The sequence below is a fragment of the Vipera ursinii genome (genome assembly GCF_947247035.1).
Source record: "Vipera ursinii genome assembly, chromosome: 5".
Taxonomy (NCBI): Eukaryota; Metazoa; Chordata; class Lepidosauria; order Squamata; family Viperidae; genus Vipera; species Vipera ursinii.
In genome coordinates, this window is record NC_139518.1 from 15,318,981 (window position 1) to 15,340,263 (window position 21,283).

Genomic DNA, 21,283 nt, shown 5'->3' on the forward strand with positions numbered 1-21,283 from the left:
ACAATTCACGGGGAACTTTTCCAATTCATGCAGAGCTAGATCAGGAACTACTGGATCACATTTTTTGTTTTCCTGCACAGGCTTTAAGGAAAGAGTGCACATTTTATTTCAACTGACTTAAAAAATTAAACAGAGCTGATATGATTAGTCCTCCAGTCCCTCCCTATTCCAGTACTTAAAAAAACTAACATGGAAAATCTCTGCAGGGGGGCCTTTTACGAGGCTCTGTAGGAAGGGCATAGTGTTGTGCACCTCTGTTTAGTGGAAATGAACTCTGTAGCAATGCTTCTTGAGTTGTAACTGCACAATCTGGGAGTGGTTCCTAGTAAATTGTAGCTCTGTCCATTTCTATGTGTAATTTACTTTGCACCTCCTGCTCAATATCCCTGAGGCACTTAGACGTCATAAAAATAACCCACTGATTCAAAGAAATTTTTTTTTCTTAAAACAATAAGAATAACCAAGGGATTTGATGGACTGAATGAACATGCCTTGGCAATTGATGTAAAAGCACATACAATGTCCCAAACAGGAAAGCCACCAGGTTTGCAATGTACCACACCTGATCCTTATGATCTGAGCACTAGTTGAAACTAGAGCTAGGTGTCAAGATGGCAGCTGCTGCTGAAATCAGCTGCTTCACATCTCCTTGTCTTCTCCTTTTGGCCATGGCCACTAAAGGAATCTCCAAAATTTGAGGCCCAGTGAGCATTCCTGGAATTTTGAGTGTGTAATAAGGGCATTCACAAACTATAGTTGCCAATTGTAATATATCAATTTGCCAGAAGATAAAGCCAGCACGGGTATGTAGCCAGCAGCCATTCAATGAATTGCTGGAGAACGTCTCAGAGGCATTCCTGGAAATACCAATAATGCTTGAGGTTGATGCTTGGCAACACAGCGCTGTTAAGCTTGTTTTGCTTTATTATTATAATGCACATAGTGTGTTGTCATGTGAACTATGGTGTCCCTCCCGCCATCACTTCTGAAGGCTGTAGCTAATGAAATTGAAGAGGGAAATGAATGGATATTACATGGCATATTTTGTAATAGGAGATGCCATTAAGAAGAAAGGAGGGGGAGAAGGAGATGGAAGAAATGGCACCTTTTTATGTCAGCCCTACTTACAGTATTTAGCATCTGAGGTGTCTATATGAATTTACCATGTTTTTTCCCAAAACTGAAATGCAGATGGACCTTTTTCTTTCAAGGCTGATTGAGAGTTTGCTTATGATAAAAAGTAACAATCTAATTTAAATAGCAAAGGCAGCAAGCTTTCGCCAGTTATAAACACATACGATCACAATGAATATAACAAATCTAGTGATTGGATTAAAAGTAAGTTTATATACAAAGGCAAACAAACTAGTTAAAAGCAGCTTTTCTTTAAACAAAATAAAAACAGCTGAACATGAGAGTAACTATTGCACAATGCCCTCTTAAATTTACTGCTATAAAATAAAGAAGATGGTAGAATGGTAATGCTTTTCCATTGATAAAGCTATCTGGTTATCAGATTTGTTATGCAGGAATTTATAGTGCGCAAACAGCTTGAATAAAATGTTTACAATTCAAAGAAGACTTTAGGTTGCAAGATAAATTATCGGGATGGAAATGTGGTAAAAATATGCTTGATTACATAATTGAGATTAATTCCCCCCCCCATGGGGATAACGCAAAAACAATGCAAAATTCGTGGTATGAGGGTTGAAGAGAAAATAAATGTAATGAATACCATATGTGATATTTATAATTAACGACTTGTGCAACAGATGCATTGCGGAATGCTTAGCTGCAATGCTATTACATAATGATGGGTAAGTAAGTCTTGCAAATTCAGAGGAGCTTAAAGCGGTTATTCTAATGTAACAAACTTGCAACTTAAAGACTGCAACAACTTTAGCACTAAGGCAAAAAACGTGAAGGCAAACTGGTTACATTTCTACATTCTGAAAATAAAAACTAGTTACGTGAATAAAATCACAGGAACAGGGCAAAGAACATCCAAACGTTAAATATTTGTTTTGGTCTCTGGCTTGGATATATTCAACCATTTCCTAACCTTGAATGTCCAAAAGGTGCACCTGAATGTCGATTTTTATTTTCTAAATAGGACTATCATTCCCCCGCCACCCCTTAAAAAAACAACAACAATAAACCAGGAAAAAAATGCACTGAAAAAATAAAGAGGACTATCTGAATAAAACATATTGATTATAGTATGAAGCATTAATTAAAATGATACCTCGAATATTTGTGTTGAACTCTCTACTTCATAAACAAATACTGTAGTATAAAAGCAAATAAGATGGAGACGCTTGCAAAGCCGAGGACTAAGAGGGCTGCAAACTGTTCATCAGAAGGCATCATACACTTAGACTTGGGATCATCGGCTCTTCCCAGTTCCCCTGTAAGCATGAGCTCACTCCGCTGGAGAATAAAGGCAACAGAAGTGCTGAAAGGTCCATTAAGTTCTTGTGAGGTATCCAAGCATCGGCGGCAAACACACACGCGAAATCTATAATCTGTGTTCACCTGAAGGCCTGAGATTTGGTACGTTGTCTCGTCTCCCTTGTACACCTTGAAGGAAGAAGAAGCGAGGAAAGAAAATTTAGGTGGCACAAGAAATTGTTATGAAGCTTTAAGTCCAAACTCTTCAGATTGGAAAGGAGCTTTGCTTAAAATTGCAGCACAGGCTGTCTCAAAGTTGGCTGAGCTCCTGGAGAGAGAACATCTGGAGAGAAAACCCCCAAGATGCTTTTCCAAAAGGCAACTGGACTTTCTCGGGTTTTTTTCCTTGAAAAGGTTTCGCTTCTCATCCAAGAAGCTTCTTCGGTTCCGAATTTCTTGAATGAGAAGAAAAACATTTTCAAGGAAAACCCAAGGAAGTCCAGTTGTTGCCTTTCGGAAAAGCATCTTTGGATAGAGGACTGAGAATCTCCACAGACATCTGGAGAGAAAAGTTTCATTTCAGAAAAAGGAATTTGATAACTAGACAAAGTAGTCCTAGTCATGAGAAGTGCTTTATTACCAACTTTTAATGACCTTTCTAAAAACCAATAAGATAGGAGCTATTGAGATTTCTTGGGACATGGGAAGCAGCTACTGAGTGACTTACTTCCAAGGTCCCTGTGATGACATTTCCTAAGAGAAGGAATACAGACTATGTTGCACTATTTGAATTTGTTGGAAAGGTCTAAACAATTGGGAATAGAGGTCATGCAGTGGCCAAATATATATAGCTTCCAAATGCTCTTCAAGGGCAGCCCAATTGCAAAATTCCAAACAAGAGGTGAATAGGGCATGAATGGACTGTCAGAAGAGCCTCCTGTTCCAGAAGAAGTTGTAGGTGGCACTCTTTGTACACATTACTATGCAACTACTAGATAAGAAAAACACACACAGTACATATTTTAACATTTCTCCAGTTATACCATCTATACCTGCAACCTTGCCATTTTTCAACATTTATTCTTTTCTTTTCATTCTTTTTTTTCTTTGACACCAAGATTTATAGAATTTTATTCAACATACCATGATCAACCCTATTTAAGTGTTAATCATTTTCACATAGCTTATCCTTCTAGCATTTGCATCCCAAAATCTTTTCATTGCTTCTCTGCTGGTGACCCCTTGTTTAACTTCATGACAAAATGAAGATATGGGTACACCAACACTGGAAGTTTTTAAGAACAGACTGGACAGCCATTTGTCTGAAATGGTATAGGGTTTTCTGCTTGAGCAGGGGGTTGGACTAGAAGACCTCCAAGGTCCCTCCCAACTTTGTTATTCTAATTGTCATCTCCATCATCTTCATTTTCTTTCCCTCTTTTATTCTTAATTGTTTAGAATTATTCTTAACTGTTCCTTGATCTGACTATATTCACTGCAAGTATCTTGTTGTCTATACACACATTACACAATGTATTTCACTATTCTTAAATATGCATTTTTGTATGGACAAACACCAGTGATAGAACGGAGTGTTATAATGCGAAATACATATTTTTGCCCTCTTTATAGATGCGTAAAAATTTTAACTTCCCACTGCCAAGTAAAAAAAATAACAACACATGGCAGTGTACAATATAACAATTACTAAATATTGCCTGACCCTATCATACAGTAGCCATACAAATATTTCCAACTTCCTAGGTAGACAAACAGGAATAATGACCAGTTGGGCAAATTCTACTTTATGTAATATAGGCTGCATACAAAGCTAGATTAACCGAATCTTGGAAGTAAATCTTCCACTGTATTTTTTTCCAGCATGAGAAATTAGGGAAGTTCATTTCTAAGTCTCTTTCTCTGACCATTATGTAATTGTGGACTATGCACTCTCTTATCGGATTGTTCCCTAGAAAGTATCCCTTCCTGCACCCCAGCACACCCCACCCCCAAAGTCATTTCCACATACCACTGCAATTTTTGCTAGTGCAATTCCATTCTAAAATGCAGTCTAGGTCATCACTCAAAATTACTTCCCAAATTGTCATCTATTTCTTTTTCCTTAAGTAGTGAGGGGCATTTGTGAGATAGCAATGTGATGTATGTTTTATACCACTGCTCCATATTATGAATTGCCTCAATACATCGTTAACATAAAATTAGCAGAAAAGTATATATAGAGAGATAAAAATTATTATTTCTATACCTGAGCTATGAAACTAATGCTCCATCTAAGTAATGCACATGGAAATGCAAATAAAAACTAAGAACCAAAATTCTGTAATTGCACACCCAACCCAACTCTATTAAGGCTACAACTGGGGTGCAAAACCTGGGTGACCACCAGGTGGCAGGAGAGATACATAGAAAAATCTTACTCTTAGCTGCCATCAAGTGGTCTTCTGAATTTAGGCAGCCAAGATATGGTAATTCAACATCTATCAATATAGTTTCCACCCAATAATTTATTTTAACCAAGACTACCACCCAGGAGTGATCTTTTAAATTGTGGCTTTGAAGTAAAACTGTGATAGTGGAAATGTACGGAAGAAAGAATAACACTTCAAAAGCTGACTCAATTATTTTGTGCCAGATGGAAAGGTGATTATAATGGTGATCAAATTCTGGCAGAGAAAGGAACAAAATATCTTTTCCCATTAGTCTGCTGTGATTAAACAATTGCCAGCTCTAAGCTACACAACACAACATGACAAATAGGGACCCTACAGCAAAAATATAAAATCTTTTCCTCTCAGGTCCTATTATAATAGTTTTATGCTCCAAATAAGATAAGCTCCCTGAAGTCAAATAGTTAGAAATTTGCATGTGTAATCCATAAATTGCCATAATTACAAAGATGGAAAAAGGATACCCTAAATGCATACTTAATGGGCCTCAAATTTGAGAATCATTTATTACTGTAATGGATAAACTGCTCCTTTTATTCAAAAATTACTGAAAACAGCTGCAAACAGCTGTTTGCACATAAGCCAATTAAAGAAAACAATGAGACAATATCATGATGATGCATAATTTTGTTTTATTTTTATTTAGCTATATTTCGTATTTTGAAATCTCCCATCTTCCTCAGAGATTTACCTATAGTACCATTTTTATCCCATCTCCCTAGAGATTTCACCAGTTCAGGCTAAACAAACTGGGAAATTATATTCAATGGCACATGAATCACTAAACGAACTTGGATAAAGCATGACAAGGGGTATTCAGAGTTGGATGGTAGACATAGCCAAAGCAGTAGCTTTATTGACAATCATATTTTGAAAGGAAATGTCTTTCAAACAGACATTATTTTAATCTCAATAGTGAACCCATTTGTCCACGAAGCCCCAAAGGATATAAACAAAGAGTAGCCAACTTTGTATGCCTGGAGGTCCCCAACAGCATTACAGATAGTCCTCAACTTACAACTAGTAATTTAGTGACCATTTACAATGGGACTGAAAAAAGTGACTTTTGACCATTTTTTATACTCATGACTATTGCATAATCTCCATGGTCATCATCATAGTCATTAAGTCCTGTCCAGAGCACATCAGCAACAAGTGTTTTCCAGTAGTTGATTATTCGCATTATCCCAAGGGACATTAATAATCTTAAAATCTTCTTTAAGTATTTGGTGCCAAGTTTTCCGAGGCTGGCCTTGTTTTCTCTTTCCTCCAAGAAGTGTCCAATGTAGTGCAATTTTTGGATGCTGGTTTTTAGGCATACATAAGCTATGGCCAACAAGGTCACATGATCAATTTTCAGACACTAGGCAACTGGCATGTATTTATGACAGTTGCAGAGTCCTGGGATTACATGATCACCTTTTGTGACCTTCTGATAAGCAAATGGGGAAGCCAGATTCATTTAACAACCAAGTTCTTAATGACTGCAGAGATACACTAGGACAGGGCTTTTCAACTGGTGCTATGGGTACCACTGGTGGTACTTCGGCACCAGGCAGGTGGTATGTGACCTAGACAAATATAGCAGGGGGCATGAGCTGAAGCAGCGGCAGCACTGCACAGTCCTGGAATAGAGTTAGCTGGAGCTGTGGTGTTGCTGGGGTCTGCTGAGGGACCAAGCCTGGCGCATGCAGCTCCAGCTGATCAGCAGTTCTGGCAGCCTCTACAATCACCGGGAGTAGCAGAGAGGCCTTGGGGTGAGAGAGTCAGCTGCAGAGGCCCCAAGATCGGTGTGCGCAGCTCCAGCTGATCAGCGCTGTGTGCATTGGCCAGCCAGGGAGTGGGTGACTGCATGGGGGAGTGAGACCGGCACAGTGAGCAACGCCGGAGCTCTCCGTGAGCCCCAGAGAGGTGCACCCAGAAGAGAAAAGGAGGAGGAGCGGGAGAGGAGAGGAGGGGATATAAAAGGAGGAGGTTTTGGGAAAGAGAGAAAAAAGACAATAGGGAAGGAGAAGGGGACGGGGAACAGAGAGAGGGAGAAGAGGAGAGGCTTCTGCGAGACAAGACAAGCAGAGGGATCAACAAAGGAGTAGAGGCTGTGAAAGAGAGAGAAAGGACAGGGAGAGAGGAAGAAGGGTCAACCAGCCACCTGACCGCCAAGGTAGTGGTGCATATTAATAAATGTGGATAAATTCAGCATATGTTCGTCAGTGCGAAGGGAAAGCGATTCAGCAAGGGAACCGCCACCAAATTAAAACTGGTACGTTTTCCTTCTTTTTTGGCCTTCAAGTTTTTGACACCTTGCTAAGCACTGATGGTGCTTGAATACTGTCATGTCCTGAAAGTGGTACAACCTGTGAAAAAGGTTGAAAAGCCCTGCACTAGGACCCCTGGTGGCGCAGTGGTTAGAATGCAGTACTGCAGGCTAGTTCTGCCGACTGCCAGCAGTTTGGCAGTTCAAGTCTCACCGGCTCAAGGTAGACTCAGCCTTCCATCCTTCTGAGGTTGGTAAAATGAGGACCCAGATTGTTGGAGGCAATAAGCCGACGCTGTAAACCGCTTAGAGAGGGCTCTAAAGCACTGTGAAGTCTAAGTGCTATTGCTATTGCTACACTTAATAACTAGAGCGAGAAATGTAGTAAAATGGGGCAAAACTCACTTAACAGTTTTGTTTAGCAATTGGAAAGGCTGGACTCAATGGTGGTCATAAGTAGAGGATTACCTGTATTTTAGTCTGTCTCAATTTTTGGAAGGATTTCTGACTCTGATACTGGCAACCTGATTTAAGAGACTTTGACAAATAGTTTAGCCAGAGAATTAAGAAGAATTCACCTATCTCAGTTATCAAATCCTCACTTGTTACACAAAAGTATTGTTCAAAATTACCTTGGTTTGTATTGAAAGTTTTGTCTATATAGAGTTGGCTGCTTAGTAACCAGAATTTGTTCAACTAAGTGCATCTGTACTGCTTAGTTTTAAAGCTGCTGAGATTGTAAAGAAACTGAATTCCACTTCATACAGCCAGATTTCAAATGAATATATCCAGATAAGCAGAAGTTCAATAAAGGAATCCCTGGATATTTTACTTATTAAGTTGTTTCGGAGATTTGTATCTATGTTATCCATGCAAAATGGATATTATTATTTGCAGAAGGGTCTGTAAAAATCTAACAGCTTTACTTACAGGTAAATGTGGTTTCTTAAGGTTTTTTTTTTAAAAAATAGGAATTCTTGGTGACTAGTAACAATCCTATCCTATCCTATCCTATCCTATCCTATCCTATCCTATCCTATCCTATCCTATCCTATCCTATCCTATCCTATCCTATCCTATCCTATCTTGATTGTGTCAAAGCACAATCCATACTTTATATTCCTTATACCAGGGTTTTCTTAAACTTTTTTCTATCACAACCCCTTCCTACTTTCAACCTGTGTGAGCCAACTTGTGTGAATGAATAGCTATCTACTGGTTTTTTCAGCTAACAAATTTAAAAAAAAAACAGCCACTAAGCTCAGGAAAAATCACCTCTAATTCATGTTACAAGGTCTCAATTTTTTAAAATTTAATGTGGCTGATTATATTTGAAAGCCCACCTGCTTATTGCATATGTCCTCTACGACAGCTGAAAGCACGATCATCAAGCAATTATCATGCTAACAAACCAGTGCATCTGTAGATAAAGTCATGCCAAAATCTGTTTTTTGGCTACACAAATATGCCCGGAAACTTTCTTTCTGTTTCCAGCAGCGAAGAATCCTTAAGAAATTTCTTTTCAAGTTGTTCTCTAATTTTGTTCTCAAAATAAATTTGCCTGTTGTGTTGCTTTATATTACCTCAGGACAATGGCTAAGATGGTTTTGGAAATCATTCACTGTATTTGGAAAAGTAAAATAGGAACAATTTTATCTGAATTATCTCTCCTGGATTTATAACTCTCTATTAGCTGTGCAAGATCCATGAGTCAAGGCAAGCTGGATGTGATCAAACAAGAAATGACAAGACTGAACATCGACATCTTAGTAATCAGCGAACTAAAATGGACAGCAATGGGTGAATTTAATTCAGATGACCATCAGGTATACTACTGCGGGCAAGAATCCCTCAGAAGAAATGGAGTAGCCTTCATAGTCAATAAAAGAATAGGAAAAGCAATACTGGGATACAATCCTCAAAATGACAGAATAATCTCAATTCGAATCCAAGGCAAACCATTCAATAACACAATAGTCCAAGTCTATGCCCCAACCACCGGTGCTGAAGAGGATGAAATTGACTGGTTCTATGAAGCCCTACAGCACCTTATAGAACTAACACCAAAAATTGATGTTCTTATCATCATTGGGGATTGGAATGCTAAAGTAGGAAGCCAAAAGTTAACCAGAATAACAGGCAAGTTTGGCCTTGGAGTACAAAATGAAGCAGGGCACAGGCTGATAGAATTTTGTCAAGAGAATACGATGGTCATAGCAAACACTCTTTTCCAACAACCCAGGAGACAGCTCTACACACGGATATCACCAGATGGTCAACAAAGGAATCAGATTGACTATGTGCTCTGCAGCCAAAGACGGAGAAGCTCTATACAGTCAGTAAAAACAAGACCAGGAGCTGACTGTGGCTCAGACCATGAGCTTCTCATTGCAAAATTTAGCCTTAAACTGAAGAAAGTAGGGAAAAGCACTAGGCCACTCAGGTATGAACTAAATCACTCAGGTATGAACTAAATCATATCCCTGACAAATATACAGTAGAGGTGACAAATAGATTTAAGGAATTAGATCTGATAGACAGAATGCCTGAAGAACTATGGATGGAGGTTCGCAATATTGTACAAGAGGTAGCAACTAAAACCATTCCAAAGAAAAAGAAATGCAAGAAAGCAAAATGGCTGTCTGAGGAAGCTTTGCAAATAGCTGAGGAAAGGAGGGAAGCGAAAGGCAAGGGAGAAAAAGAAAGATACGCCCAATTGAATGCAGAATTCCAGAGAATAGCTAGAAGAGATAAGAATGGCTTCTTAAATGAACAATGCAAAGAAATAGAAGAAAACAATAGAATTGGGAGGACCAGAGATCTCTTCAAGAAAATTGGAGAGATGAAGGGAACGTTTCATGCAAAAATGGCCATGATAAAGGACCAAAATGGCAGGGACCTAACAGAGGCAAAAGAGATTAAGAAGAGGTGGCAAAATTACACAGAAGAACTATACAAGAATGAGCTTAACGTCCCTGATAACCACGATGAGGTGGTCACTGACCTCGAGCCAGACATCCTAGAATGTGAAGTGAAGTGGGCGTTAGAAAAGCTGAGCAACAACAAAGCTAGTGGAGGTGACAGTATTCCAGCTGAGCTATTCAAAATCTTAAAAGACAATGCAGTAAAAGTGCTACACTCAATTTGCCAGCAAATTTGGAAAACTCAACAGTGGCCACAGGATTGGAAAAGATCAGTTTACATTCCAATTCCAAAGAAAGGCAGTGCCAAAGAATGTTCAAACTATCGCACCATTGCACTCATTTCACATGCTAGTAAAGTTATGCTTAAAATCCTACAAGTTAGACTACAGCAGTATCTGGATTGAGAACTACCAGAAATACAGGCAGGATTTCGAAGAGGCAGAAGAACTAGAGATCAAATTGCCAACATATGCTGGATCATGGAGAAAGCTAGGGAGTTCCAGAAAAACATCTACTTTTGCTTCATTGACTATGCTAAAGCCTTTGATTGTGTGGATCACAACAAATTGTGGCAAGTTCTTAAAGAGATGGGAGTACCAGACCATCTTATTTGTCTCTTGAGAAACCTATATGTGGGTCAAGAAGCAACAGTGAGAACTGGACACGGAACCACTGATTGGTTCAGAATTGGGAAAGGAGTCTGGCAAGGCTGTATACTGTTGCCCTGCCTGTTTAAGTTATATGCAGAGCACATCATGAGAAAGGCAGGGCTAGGTGAATTAAAAGTTGGAATTAATTTAATTTAATTTAATTTAATTTATTAATATTTCTATACCGCCCTTCTCCCGGAGGACTCAGGGCGGTGTACAGGGCAAGAATAAAACACAGAAATTTACAAAAATTAAAAGATAATTAAATGCATGCCCGATTAAAATACAATTGATACATAGTAAAAACCCCAATAAAAATAATAAAAAAACCCCACCAATCCCCCCTCAGGCCAGGCCGGCTTGCTCGAACAAGTATGTTTTCAGATCGCGGCGAAAGGAGCGCAGATCGGGCGCCGTCCGGAGCTCAACTGGTAACTGGTTCCATAGCTCCGGGGAGCCCACAGAGAAGGATCTCCCCCTGGGGGCCACCAGTCGACATTCTCTGACCGGTGGCACCCTGAGGAGGCCCTCTCTGTGGGAACGCACAGGGCGCAGGGAGCTTGATGCCGGCAGCAGATGTTCCCTGAGGTACTCCGGCCCCATGCCATGGAGGGCTTTGAACACCATTACTAGCACCTTGAATCTCACCCGGAAGACAACTGGCAACCAATGCAGCTCACGGAGCAGAGGTGTCACATGGGAGTATCGGGAGACTCCCAACACAACTCTCGCGGCTGCATTCTGTACCAGCTGGAGCCTCCGGGTGGTCCTCAAGGGCAGCCCCATGTAGAGAGCGTTGCAGTAGTCTAGACGAGAGGTCACGAGCACGTGAGTGACCGTGCATAAATCATCCCGGCTTAGATAGGGCCGCAACTGGCGCACCAGGCGAACACCCCCCTAGTCACAGCCACCATGTGATCTTCCAAGGTGAGCCGCGAATCTAGGAGGACTCCCAAGTTGCGAGCCCTATCTACGGGGGGTAATAATTCACCCCCCATAGAAAGAGATGGAATATCCGAATAGACCCGGGATGAAGGTATGCAAAGCCACTCGGTCTTGTCGGGGTTGAGTTGAAGTCTGTTCCTCCCCATCCAGACCCGAACCGCCTCCAGGCAACGGGACATCACGTTGAGGGCATCACTGGGGTGGTTTGGGGTAGAAAGAAAAAGCTGGGTATCATCAGCGTATTGATGATACCCAACTCCAAAGCCACGAATGATCTCACCCAGCGGTTTCATATAGATGTTGAACAGGAGAGGCGAGAGGACCGACCCCTGAGGAACTCCACAAACGAGAGACCTCGCGGTCGACCTCTGCCCTCCTGTCAACACCGACTGCGAGCGTCCCTGGAGATAGGAGGAGAACCACTGTAAAACCGTGCCTCCCACTCCCAATCCCCTGAGACGCCGCAGCAGGATACCATGGTCGATGGTATCGAAAGCCGCTGAGAGGTCTAATAGGACTAGAACAGAGGAATGACCCCTGTCCCGAGCCCTCCAGAGATCATTCACCAGCGCGACCAATGCCGTCTCCGTGCTGTGCCCGGGCCTGAAACCCGATTGGTACGGGTCTAGATAATCCGCTTCATCCAGGACCAAAGGGAGCTGATGCGCCACCACACTCTCAACAACCTTCGCAAGAAAGCGAAGGTTGGAGACTGGACGAAAGTTGTTCAATACAGCTGGGTCCAAGGCAGGCTTCTTGAGGAGGGGCCTCACCACCGCCTCTTTCAAGACGGCAGGGAAGCTACCCTCACTCAAAGAAGCTGATATAACTGCCTGGAACCAGCTGCGTGTCCTCTCCCGGGCTGCATAAACCAGCCAGGAAGGGCACGGGTCCAATAAACATGTGGTGGAGCTCAGTCTCCCCATAATCCTGTCCACTTCCTCCGGAGTCACAGAATCAAACTCCTCCCAAGTGATATCGACAAGACCACCCGCGTCCTGATCGCCAGACTCTGCCCAGTCAGAGTCCAGACCGGTCTGAATTCGAGTGATTTTGTCCGACAGATAATTGTTAAACACCTCAGCACGACCCTGCAAGGGTTCCTCCCTCACCTCCTGATTAAGGAGGGAGCGAGTCACCCTAAACAGAGCGGCCGGGCGATTATCTGCGGACGCGATAAGGGTAGTGAAGTGATTAGACCTCGCCACCCTTATTGCAGCGAGATAAGACCTAATATGGGTTCTTAGTCGCAATCGGTCGGATTCGGATCGGCTGGACCTCCAACCGCTCTCTAGGCCCCGTCTCCGGCGCTTCATCTCCCAAAGCTCCGCGGAGAACCATGGAGCTCGACGGGATCTGCATCGGGTCAGGGGCCGCAAGGGTACAACTCGGTCAAGAGCCTCAGTGGCTGCCCTTTCCCAAGCTTCCACTAAGGCATCTGCCGAGCTGTGAGTGGGGGAGGCAGGTGGGGACCCCAGCGCTGCCTGGAATCTCACGGAATCCATTAAGCATCTGGGGCGGTACCATCTAACTGGTTCCACACACCCACGGCGGGGGGTGGCAAAACGGAAGACCAGCCGCAGGAGATGATGATCGGTCCATGACAGGGGCATAATAATTGGGGAGCCCCCACCAAGATCATCTAACCACTGACCAGATAAGAAAACTAGGTCAAGGGTGTGGCCTCCCTCATGAGTCGGTCCTGAAATTACTTGCGTCAGGTCCATGGCCGTCATGGAAGCCATGAACTCCCGAGCCAACTCAGATGATCCTCCCAGAGATGGCAGATTGAAGTCCCCCAAAACTATAAGTTTCGGGAACTCAACCACCAACCCAGAGAGGACATCGAGAAGCTCAGGCAGGGCTGCTGCTGCATGACTAGGCGAAAGGTACACCAGCAGCAAGCCCAACTGCGCACCAGGGCCGCATCTCAAGAAGAGAGACTCACACCCGACTATCTGCGGAACGGTGGCCTCCCGCGGAGCTAAGGTCTCCCTCATAACAACAGCCACTCCCCCACCCCTACCCTGAGCCCGAGGCCGGTGTAGCACCCGGAAACCTGGTGGGCAAAGATCAGCCAGAGGAATACCGCCCTCTGGGCCCAACCAAGTCTCCGTGATGCAAGCCAGGTCCGCCTGCTCACCCTCGACCAAGTCACGGACGAGAGGAGCTTTATTAACGACAGACCTGGCATTCAAGTACACCAGCCGGAGCTCAGGGGGCTGCACATCCTCACTCCCGGGACCTCGGGGCAGAACAAGAGGGTCGGAACGCCTCACCGCTTGCAAGTAGCGGAGAGGCCTTCCCTGAGATCGATACGGCCCTCTGTTCCTGCACCTGCTGCCATTCCCTAACGTTGTGGGAATAGGCATTCCCACGACTTGCCCTGGAGCCCCGGGGGCGACTGACCCCCGCTCCTCCCCTCCGCGATCAATCCCGGCCCTGGCCTGAACAATGGTTGCTGGACTGCCCCCCATATCCGAACAACCAAAGGAAGTTCCCACCCCCCTCCCTAACCTCCTAAAAAATTTAACCAAAAAACTAACCAGGGGCCTCTTATTTGGCTTATACCGGAGGCCCCTACCCATGCCCAGCCATCTCTCAGGGTCCCAACACTCGGGCCCTTCATCAAGAGGAGGTGTAAAAAGTAAGGCGGGTCGCTCCCAGGATGGGGGGGGGCCCTGAGAGCGTATAAGGTCGTGCTAGAATAAGTCAGATGCATGATCTTAACAAGTCCGACAAAAAAACAGCAAGGCAGACCAGATCAACATGGGAGGGTCTCAAAATAAATAAATCGAAGGCAAATGACCAGAGAGCCAGCCCAGCTCCACTGCCACTAGAGCTGGGAAATCCCGGAACAGATCGAATCCCGCCCTCTCACGGCGGTCAAAGCCGGGGGGCAACCTGGTACATGCAAACCGGGAGAGCAATACCCCCCAGAGCTCTCACCTCTGGGAGGCAGCAGATGTAAAAAACTTAACTACTCTCCCACAGTGGTTACAACCCGGGCCTCCTATTATAGGGGAGGGGGGAGAAGGGGAGGGAGTTAGAGCAAAGAATCTATGAAATACATTAGGATTAATAAGTGCCGTTGTAACTTTGAATGGTCATTAAACAAACTGTTGTAAATTGAGGATTACTGATAACTGACCTAAGATATTTCAGTGATATTTTTCTTATATTAATCTTCCACCAACACAGAGGACTCTGGTGCAATTTGGTGATCTTCAGTTGTATATTAACACAAAAATAATGGACACTGTTTTCTAAATCAATCGAGAAGGATCCAGGGATCCCAATGGACCGACACTTGATCATGATTTAGCTAACTGTAGCTGTTACAAATGCCAATTTAATCCTGTGCCACATTAACAATAAACACAGAAAGTAATAGTTCGATTGCATTCTGCTATGCTTAGACCATTCTTGAAAAAGTGTGAAAAGTTCTGAGCCCTTGTCTTAAAAAAGAAATGGAGACACTGGAGAAGGTAGAGGTGAGAGTTACTAGAATGAGAAGGAGTCCAAAAACCAAACGTAACCATTTAAATTGCTGGGCATATTTAACTTGCAAAAGAGAAGATCAATAGAAGCCATCACAGCAGCCTACAATTACCTAACACGTAGGCTGTCACGTGTTGTCTGTTGGATAAAAACCAATGAGTTAAAATTAAAAGAAAAGAGATTCAAGATGACTGTAAAAGAAGTTTCTTGATGGAATCAATTGGTGGTGTTACTTGCTGGGCTTGTTCTGAGTAAGGAGTTGGACTAGATAACCTCCTAGGCCATGGGTAGGCAACCTTGGCTCTTTTATGACTCGTGGACTTCAACTCCCAGAATTCCTGAGCATGGCTGGCTCAGTAATTCTGGGAGTTGAAGTCCACGAGTCATAAAAGAGCCAAGGTTGCCTACCCATGGCCTAGAGGAATCCCATCATAGATTCCGTGGTTCTCAAGTGAATTGCTTTGGTTTCTGCTGCTTCCCCCCCCCCCCACTTTCAAATTGTTAAAGAAGTATAGAGATTTCGAATTAGAGCTGGGATCAATACCAACTATTAGGCCTGGCTAAAGGATACATACGGAGCCTACACTCAATATTAAAGCACACCCATAGCAAAGACGTATTTATACAGCAAAAACAAACTAAAGACTGCTTCCTTCCTCCACATATACCATAAGAATACAATGCATCTAAGTTCGTTTGTGAACTAACCTATTTTACACTGCTTGTAATGACATATGGAGTGATCTTGGAAGGCAGGGGAAGGAGACAAAGCCAAAGGAACAGCCAAATAAAAGTCAAAGTAGTCTGCAGCAGGAATGTGGATGGGCAAGTGGCATAAAAGAGACCTTCCCTAACTTCTTGGTCTGTAATGGAGTTGGGGAGAAATGTCTTTTTTTTTCCAAACTTGCAAAACTTTGTTAATGTAATATTGTAAGTAGAATAAGCTCATCTTGCTGTGTTATGTTTTGTCAAAGTTACCTCTAGGTCTTAACCTAACCTATAAACAATCCTCTAACATGTTATCAATGTTGTAGTGGTATGGGAAGATCACCGATTGCTCCTGTGTTGGAAGATTTTTTGATGCAACTTTCTGAGCAACTGAAAAACCTGTAAATGTCTCCAGACTCCCTGTAAACTGGCCTTAGTTACACAACGGTTGCTCCAGGAAGCAGCCCAGGTCATTGGGAATATGATTGCATTTCATTGATTGCTCTTATTTCTCAACTTTCTATGCTAGCACGAATACAACTCTCTGCTCCTCTCTTGAAAACAAGGGTGTAAATTCATGACAAATGCACAAAAATGGAAGCAACAGTCAACCAGTAGGAGGTACAGCCACATTTCCCTTGTTTGTAAGCTACACTATAGCACGTTTGGTCAATTACGCAGAAGATATTGGTTGTAAACAAGGCAGTGAATTGAATTTTTTCCCCACGTCATTACAAAAAAAAAAAGAACATCAAGTAATGTGTGGTTGTTAGCTACATGGCTGCATACTGCTGAATGCTCTCCCTTGTCATTGCAGCTCTGTGGTAAAGATATAAGCCCTACTATGAAAGGATACTATCATTTTGTATTGCTTTTTCTTAACATGAGGCACATCCACTGCTATTATGATCTGATTTAACAGGATGAGCTTCTTAATTGTGTTTAGCAAAGCTATACTACTGTGTGTACGCAGATGTTTGCTCAGTTGCGTCTGAGAAGTGACTTCCACACTATTGTGCATGAAATCCAGCTTAGTATGATAAACGAACAGCAACTTTTGAAAAGTGCTGAGTGATTATTGTCCATTTGCCATGCTATTTAAATCTTCGACTTCATTGCTCTCTCTCTCTAAGTTGTTTTTACACATTATCTTCACTTTCAGATACCCACTGAATTTGTTATTTTTCAAAACCTCTGATATCAAAAATTATTAAGACTGTTTTCATTCTTTAAATGGTGATAATAACTAAACTATTCAGGAGAAAAACTCCCAAAGTGGCCATGAAAAGCTCCAGAAGAATCTCTTTAAACAGCATGGTCAAACATTGTCAAATAAGTATATCACACTGGGATTGTAGTGAATACTCAGTTGAGAAGTGTGTAGCAGTTGGAAGTGCTATAGTAGGGATCATTAGGAATAAAAATAGTATAACCAACACTGTTAATACTCTATGAAAAACTATGTAGAGTAAAGGGCAACATAGAGCCAGAAAAAGTGCAGAAGAAATTACCGAAAGGATCAGGGGAAATCCTGTTTTGTGAGAAAAGGGTACATTTGTGACCCTCAAGCTAACTGAGGCTGACATAGAAGTAGACCTTGAGCTATGACTGCTATGGAGCCTCTCCATTACGGTTGCAAGTTGTGACAGTCGTAAAGTGGGTCTCCCCAAAGACTGCCCCAATTGTATGCCCTTTTTCGCAGTGGTTATTAAGTAAATGCCACAGTTGTTAAGTGAACCAAGTCAAATTGTTCACTACGAATTGGTTTTGCTGAAAACCAGAAGTAAATGCCAGCTTTCAGCAGAGGTGCCATAACACGTGGTCATGTGACCATGGAACACTGCAAATGACTGTAAATGTGGACCGACTGCTGAAGGTACCAGATTCAGTCATGTGACCATGAGGGTAGGGGGTGGCCAATGGCTGTCAGAACTTCAGAACCTGGTCATAAGTGGTTCTGGGGAGGTCCACTGTAACTTCAGATGGTCAGTCAGCGACTGTTGTAAGTTGAGAATTATCTGTAACTGAGGTACATAAAATGGCATGGAGACATTGGGCAGGGGGAAGTTTTTCTCCTTTCCCCCAGAGCCTGGGAACTGGAGTAGAATGTAGATGGCTGGAAAGAGATTTTGAGCAGGCAAAATAAATTACTTCCAACAGCTCCCAACTGATATAATGGCAATGAGCTTGGATGGCTATCAGAGAAGGCTGAAAGCTGAAGAAGAGACTTGAAGACTCAGGATTAACTTGGAATCTTATGTCTTAAATCTATGTGTAGGTGGATAACAGCGCAAGAGAAGCCTGCTTCCAATTCTGGTTTATGAGCACCCTAGAGCCACCTAGACTGGCGCTGTGAAAATCCAAATATTGGACTACTTATCCTGATTCAACCATGCCGCTCTTACATTAGGTAACACTTCATAACTTTGCCCAAGCTTAGGGGAAAAAAAACACAAAGTTAGTGATAACAGCATTAACAGCACTAAAAAGGGTACCAAATTGCAATAAAAAAACCTCACCAACATTAAATCTGTCTGTGTCTGTATGTCTCGGTTTGATGGAAATCCATTTGCAGTTTAATAACACTAAATGGAATTCGAGCCAGGCAACCTTCACTTGATGGTTTTCTGCAATCCTACCGTTATTACAGAAACCAAAGTCTCTATGCACCACTTGATAACTGAAATGTGTCTCAAACTAACAGTTTTCCTTTGCCTTTTCCTCCCCTCTTACATCCTGTTGCTCAGTTGAGCAATTTTGGAAAGAGCATATCCACTGTTACTTTGTGCACACTGCAAAATTTATTCCTGGCACTTCATAAAGTGATGTAATTTCAGGCTTTAGGCAGTATGAGTGGTAAAGAGAACCACAATAGACAGACAAACAGACAAATACTTTAGTTTGGTCACTGACCAATAAAAAGTACATTCAATGAAACCACCAGCCTCAAAACTATCCTATTGGGCTATTGGCAACCATTTGCAGGTGAAACCTACACATAACACAGGTAGTCCTCAACTTACGACCACAATGGAGCCCAAAATTTCTGTTGCTAAGCAAGAGAGCTATTGATTTTGCCCCCTTTTACGACCTTTCTTACCACAGCTGTTAAGTGAATCACAGCAGTTGTAACCCGGTTGTTAAGTGAATCTGGCTTCCCCATTGACTTTGCTTGTCCGAAAGTCACATGACCCCGGGATGCTGCAACTGTCATAAATACATGCCAGTTGCCAAGTGCTCCAATTCTGATCACGTGACCGGGGGGGGGGGATGCTGCAAAAGTCATAAGTGTGAAAAATGGTCATGTCACTTTTTTTAGTGCCATCGTAAAATTCAAATGGTTACTCAACAAATGGTTGCAAGTCGAAGACTACCTGCATTGGAAAATTTTGCTACTAATTTTGCTACTCCTTTTTAGAAGAGTAATTTATTTTCATTGTTGAAGAGATAGAACAAATAAAAAGCAACAGAGTGCCCTGTAAATTGGAGTAAAAATGGAGGTAATCAATTGATGGCGAATGTCACTTAGATCTGGCAATACAGAAGAACATGAACTGTGGTTTATTGAGATATCCATATCACAGAGGCAATATCAGGTTTCATATGAGGTTTTTCATATATTTCCCTTCCAGGAAGAGCATTAAATTGAGATAAAGATAAGGCTCTCCTGAATTTGGGAATTATCATATGATAGAAATGTGAGCGTGGTTTAGTCTTGGATTCTTTGCAATTATACTATGAGAGAAGGCAGAAATTTCTGTTTGACCTTCTATATCTAAGATCCTTTGTGTTTTAGTACTGAACTAGCTTGATCTGATTCTAAGGTTAAGATGGCATCGCTGAAGAAACCATAGAAGAAGCTCAGTTTTTTTAGGTTCGTCATTTCCCAGGAAGACTTGTAGTTTTCTTGCCAATTTTAGATGGGTCAGTCCACTTTTAACGGGTAGATAAAGATATTTATCCAGGTTCACTGATTTCTGCTTCCTGACACAGTGCTTTTGGAACACGGTGGCTCACCTGGAAGCTGCTTCATAGAAATTTTGTTTAGGAATCCTTTCTAAGGTGCTCATGTTGTAATTTGATCCCAACCGAGCCTTATATAGCAATTGTGCACTAGCAACAGTGTGCAGGTGGTCCTCGACTTGTGACCACAATTGAACGCAAAATTTCTGTTGCTAAGCAAAAGAGTTGCTATCTGAGCTTTGTCCCAATTTACGACCTATCTTGCCACAGTTGTTAAGTGAATCACTGCAGTTGTTAAATTAGTAACACAGCTGTTAAGTGAATCTGGCTCCCCCATTGATTTTGTTTGTCAGGTCGCAAAAGATGACCATATGATCCCATGGCCCTACAACCATCTTAAATATGAGTCAGTTGCCCAGTGTCCAAATTTTGATCACATGACCATGGGGACGTTGCAATGGTCGTAAATGTGAAAACGGCCATAAGTCACATTTTTCAATGCATTGTAACTTGGAATGGTCATTAAATGAACTGTAGTAAGTTAAGGCCCACCTGTATGTAAATTTGGAGGTCAGGAAGTGGATGTCCCTTTAAAAAACAACATTACTGTGCGCTTTAACATTTATGAAAGGTTAAAAACAGGGAAATTCTGTCCTATTCCGATGGTCTATTGCAGGCATCACTTCATTGCATAAGAGAGAAGTGATTGTAATGTACTGGCCTTTATATGCTGTAAGTGTTTGCTTGTGTTGTACTGTTTGCTAATTGCTTAGTTCAAGTGTATGTTTGTAACGGTTGCTGGGCCGGCCAGACTGGTTGTCTCCAGCCGGCTAAGTAGGTCTTTGGGTGGGAAACCATTGCTTTAAACCTATTGGTCACCACCTATCGGCTAACTGTATAAATAGCTGTGCAGCAGCTCCAATGTTGCTTCTGTTATGTTCTGACCTTCAATAAAGCCTGTTGCTGTTTGAACCTCCCATCTCGCTCAATGCCTGCAAAGAACCGGCTACACAATAGTGATCTTGGAACCAAAGACAGACTAGACATATTTCAACAGTAAAGGTAAAGGTAAAGGTTCCCCCGCACATGCGTGCTAGTCGTTTCCGACTCTAGGGGCTGGTGCTCATCTCCGTTTCAAAGCCGAAGAGCCAGCGTTTGTCCGAGGACGTCTCCGTGGTCATGTGGCCGGCATGACTAGACGCCAAAGGCGCACGGAACGCTGTTACCTTCCTACCGTAGTGGTCCCTATTTTTCTACTTGCATTTTTACGTGCTTTCAAACTGCTAGGTTGGCAGAAGCTGGGATGAGTAACAGGCGCTCACTCTGCTACGCGGCACTCAGGATTCGACCCGCCAAACTGCCAACCTTCTGATCGACAATCTCAGTGTCCTAACCCACTGAGCCACCGTGTCCCTATTTCAACAGTACCAGATGTTAAATAAAGATTCTGCATGTAGCTAAACATAATTGCTTTTCTAG

General features: G+C 42.5%; 1 protein-coding gene across 1 annotated transcript in view; it reads right to left on the reverse strand.

Moving 5' to 3' along the window:
* Nucleotides 1–710: 710 nt before the first annotated feature.
* FNDC3B (fibronectin type III domain containing 3B) overlaps nt 711–21,283 on the reverse strand; it is a 316,638-nt gene continuing 296,065 nt past the window's right edge. Inside the window, exon 26 of the mRNA XM_083363582.1 lies at nt 711–2,580. Coding sequence (XP_083219708.1) covers nt 2,269–2,580 — 312 coding nt within the window. The 3' untranslated portion in view covers nt 711–2,268. The remainder of the gene's footprint in view (nt 2,581–21,283) is intronic.